The 4874-nt window shown below is 45.2% G+C and overlaps 1 protein-coding gene across 5 annotated transcripts in view; it reads right to left on the reverse strand.

The window, feature by feature from the left end:
• The window catches only part of ABCC5 (ATP binding cassette subfamily C member 5), a 92596-nt gene that overhangs the window by 46791 nt on the left and 40931 nt on the right, over positions 1-4874 (reverse strand). For 4 of the 5 annotated variants that reach the window (XM_003802841.2, XM_023508647.1, XM_023508648.1 and 1 more), the window contains exon 11: positions 174-530. In XM_003802841.2, coding sequence (XP_003802889.1) covers positions 174-530 — 357 coding nt within the window. Of the gene's footprint in view, positions 1-173; positions 645-4874 lie in introns of all 5 variants that reach the window. The other variant, XM_023508650.1, reaches the window with a different exon arrangement.

Consider the following 4874-nt stretch of genomic DNA (forward strand, 5'->3'; position numbering starts at 1 on the left):
CATATTTCTTTTGGAGCTAGAGTAGGCCCAACTTGCTTGTTAGTTCAAAATCACTCCTAGCCACAAAGTACCATGCTGAAAGAGCGGCAGCCGCAGACACTGGCCAGATCCGCAGGGTGAGATGCAGTGGCCGCGTGGGTGGGGAGGCGACGGTGGGGACGCAGGGGACTCACCTCTTGGATTTCCAGGTCGATGCTGTACAGCGTCCTCTGCAGGCGGAGGCTCCCCAGGTGGATGTGCTTGCCTTCCTCCTCGTCCGGGCTGGGCCGCTCGTCGCTGTCCAGGAGAAGGTGGCCCTTCTGTTCTGCCAGCACCGCCTGATGCTCAGTGCGCTGCAGCTGCCTCCCCTTCTCTTTCTTGCCCCTGGCAGCCCTCTTGTCTTTTTTCATTTTGGGGGTCAGCTTGGGTGAGTTCTGGATACTGGAGTGGGAGGAGTCCCATGCCAAGGTGGCATTTTTCATCTCTATCTTGATGTGAGGGCTGGCTGGTTTGTTCTTTATCATGTGAACCTCTTCCATTAGAAACAAACTCTGATAGGAGTTGTGAGAGAGGTGCAAAGATGAGACACTGGATCAAGACCAGGGAGACAAGCCTAGGGCGCACACTCACGTAGCAAAACACATCAGGCTATACAGTGGAGGAAGCTGAAGGGCAAAAGGTAGCTCATTAGTGTAGCCCAGTCTCAAGCCCATCGAGGGTCACAGGAGTGTGGGGACAACCTCGGGAGGCACAGGGGCCTTGGCAATCAACCCACACTCGACACTACACATTACAGGCTAAGTGACTTCTTCCTGTTCTACCAGCCTAATGTGGCCCTCAGGACATCTAACTAGCATACAGGTCCTTGTTCTCACTCAAGAGGTGCCAAGCAACAGACAGGAAAACCACAGTGCACAAGTGTTCACCAGCTGGCCTTCCTTCCAGACCCGTCCTTTGGAATTCCACAGCCCTATGCACTTCCCTCACCCATGACACGGCACCTCTCCACAGGAGAGGCAGCACTGGGATTGCCACTAGGCTCACAGTGCTAGGGTGAGAAAAGACCATCTTCTTGGTAGGAAATTTTTTTTTTTTATTTTCATTTTATTTTATTTTTTTAGAGGAGGTGGCCGCCTTTCTGCACAGGCGATGGCCTGCAGGTGGGGACAGTGAGGGACTATGTCTTCAAAGCCCTGCCCTGGAATTTGTGAGAATGTAAATGACCAAAGGAATGAACTTGCATGGAAGTGAAGGGTATTTCCTGGAGAAACGTCCCTCGGGAAGAGAGCGAGGCTCTTTCCTTCCACTCATTCCCAGAATCCCACTGAGTTAAGGGAAGAAAAGCCAAATTCTTGAAAAGGGAAGTGTTCCTGAAAGATGTCAAACACTGGCCATAATAAATCACAGTCCATCTAGCCTGAGCAAGAACGAGAGACCCAGTCTCTACTAAAAACAGAAACAAAACTAGCCAGTGTGTGGTGGGAGCCAGTAGGCCCAGCTACTTGGGAGGCTGAGGCAAGAGAACTGCTTGAGCCCCAGAGTTTGAGGTTGCTATGAGCTATAACCCCATGGCACTCGACCAAGGGTGACAGAGTGAGACTCTGTCTCAAAAATAAATAAATAAATAAATAAATAATCATAGCCCAAGACTTTCCTGTAAGATTCTGAACCCATTTCTGACAACCCTCTTCAATCAGTGACCTTCTTTACAGAATGCTACCCCAGTTGGATTCCCAGTATGATAAAACAAAGTTACTTAATAATAAGTTTGTAAAACATTAGAACACTTTTACAGAAAAGATGACCTTAGGGTCAGGACTCTTTTTAGATACTGAGAACCCCCAACTATCTTAAAGTTTACAGGTGCTATTAAATGTAATATATAATCTCCTTCCCTAAGAACAAGCCCTTTCTCTTAGAACCTAAATGTCTAAGCTTCCTCTTGTCCTCTCTTGCCACCACTTTCCCATTCATTCCTAATCCCTTATCTTCCCAGAAGTGCCATATTTTAAAATTTCCTAGATAATCTTCACTCTTGGTCTACCTTAACCCTTGCTGAAAACAGCTGTTGGTTTCATTTGTTCAAAGCCTTCCTGAGAGACAGAGTTAAGAATAATAACATGCCCATGAATATTAAGAATACTAAATATTTCAGTCACTTTCACAGAGTAAAGCCATAATCTGCCAGAATTCCCATCACTTCTCCCCCCTCACAAATTATTTAAGGGTGAAGATCTTTCAGGCCTCAATAAACTATAAGAAACATCCTGGAGCCTACAGGTCTGCACAGCTCCTTCCCCAGGTTCCCTTCCCACTCCCCGAAGCCCCTCCAGGAAGGTTTCAGCTTTAGGTCACTCTGCTCGGCTGTGCTCACAGGCACCCAAGTGCCTCACCACACGTGAATCCAAGTAGATATTACTTGGATTTGCACCTTCCGGGGCAATAGACTCTTAGACGTATATAAACCATACAACTCAACTTCATCACAGGACACAGACCAGCAAAACAATACTCTCATATGTTAAAAGAATCAAATCAGAATGTATCTGTTGAGCAGAGAAGGGACTACTCACAGGGTTGCCAGCTAAAATATAAGATGCCCTATAAAATCTGGATGCCAGAAAGAAGGTGAATAATTTTTCAGTATCATTATGCCAATGCAGTGCTCATTTTTATTTGCTAGAGCTGGCCACCATCCTATACTGATGACAAGCTGACCAGAAATGTGGCTTTCTCCTAGAATTTTTTTTTTTGAGACAGAGTTTCACTGTGTTGCCCCCAGTAGAGTGCCATAGCGTCATAGCTCACAGCAACATCAAATTCTTGGGCTTAAGGGATTCTCTTGCCTCAGCCTCCCAAGTAGCTGGGACTACAGGTGCCTGCCACAATGCCTGTCTGTTCTTTTGTTGTAATTGTCACTGTTGTTTGGCAGGACCGGGATGGGTTCAAACCTGCCAGTGCCGGTGTTATGTGGCAGGCCCCCTAACTACTGACCTATAGGTGCCAAGCCTCTCCTAGAAATTTTATCTCTCTTTTCCTATCCTTTGTTCATACTACCCAACAGGAGGCGACAAGTTCTTCTGCAAGATGAGCTTTCAGGGAAGGGCAGATAGAGAAAAGACCACGCTTGTGCATCTATCAGATCCCCACCCCCAAGAGAAAGTAAGTAACACAAGAAGACACGTGGTAAAAAGCAGAGTTCTACAACATCTTCGCTTAATTTCAAGGTCTATAAAAACAAAAAAAGTAAGTCCCATCCTTCTCATCCTCTTGTCCATGTCTCAGAAAATAATAGGAAAGCCAATGCTTTTCAGGGAGACATAATCTCAGGGTTCTATTGTTTTCAAAAGGCTGCCTCAGATGATACCCCAGGATTGAGGCAGGGGTCCTTTAACGTACTCAGAAACATTTATTATAAATAGTTGCCTTCTAGATAAAAACAGCCCCCCCTCAAAACTCTAGTGAAGCAAACATGTACTGCTAATTAATAAGCACCTAAAGATAATAAGAACCGGCTGACAGCTGGGGGATTAAGTAATAAATACTTGTTATCTTAAGCTAAGTATCTAATTAAAAAAGAAGGAAAAAAAAACTGCTGAGAGGAATAAGACAGAATGAGACTGACATCTGATGGGCATTAACAGAGCTATGGGTGATTATGCTTCTATTGTTAACTCCAAATCTTCCTGCACAGATTAGAGAACCATGGCGTGAAAAGCCACCTGCTAATATAAGTTCTTACTAATAAGCAAAAAGAACCCTTAAAAAAACAAGAGAACAGGGCCAGGCGTGGTGGCTCACACCTGTAATCCTTGCACTCTGGGAGGCTGAGGCAGGTGGACTGCCTGAGCTCAAGACTTCAAGACCCACCCGAGTGAGAGCAAGATCTGTCTCTAAAAATAGCAGGGTGCTGTGGTAGGCACCTATAGTCCTAGTTACTAGGGAGGCCGAGGTAAGAGAATCACTTGAGCCCAAGAGTTTGAGGTTGCTGTGAGCTATGTCACCTGGGCACTCTACTGAGGGTGACAAAGTGAAACTCAGTCTCAAAAGAAAAACAAGACAACAAACCTACACCACACACTCATTTCTTCATCCAAAATGCTACCAAATCTGTTAACAAGAACACAGGAACAAACGAGGGAGAATTTATGGTCAAACACTTGCTTCCTTCCATGACTGCATGTGGTAGGTTCAGCAAAATAAAGCTCTGATTACCATTAGACCACTTCTTTTAACATGACTCCAGCTCCTCAGCTAGCAGCCAGGCTGGGGTGGGGAGGGCAGAAGGATAGGGAAGCACATTCTTGAGGACCAGCTGTCCTGACCAAATAAAATTCACTTAGTTAACTGTCAACAAGTAAAATATAAATAAATTCTGGGAAGCTATTCTCCATGCTTCCTAAGAAGAAAACTCAATTTATGTTGTCCTGAACTTCTAATGACATTTGTCCTCTAACAACTGAGCTTCAAGCCTTCATGTCACCAAAATTGCTTTTGTATTACTCCCACTGGCCAGGACAGACAAGCAAGGGCCCAGGAGCTAATCTATACAGTGGCACTGTCAAGGAATTCCAGCCCAATGACAACTCCTTTTTAACCACTTTCAAAAATCTCTCTCTCCATTCTCCCAAATATACTCCCTCTCTTGTATCATTTATTATTCTGAAGGCACAAAGAACACAGCCAAAGCATGATCAACCAACCATGTTCAGGAAAAGAAACTGCTATTTCCTCAACTGCACGTCTCAATATGGTCTAGTTTAGGACTCTTTCTATGTCACTGCATTCCCTGCATCATGAGTGGCAACCACAGGGAAAGAAAGTTAAGTATCAAGAAGGAATTAGGGGCTCGGTGCCTGTAGCACAGTGGTTACGGTGCCAGCCACATACACCAA

Source organism: Otolemur garnettii, unplaced genomic scaffold, assembly GCF_000181295.1.
Source record: "Otolemur garnettii isolate 467f Iridium unplaced genomic scaffold, OtoGar3 scaffold00263, whole genome shotgun sequence".
Lineage (NCBI taxonomy): Eukaryota > Metazoa > Chordata > Mammalia > Primates > Galagidae > Otolemur > Otolemur garnettii.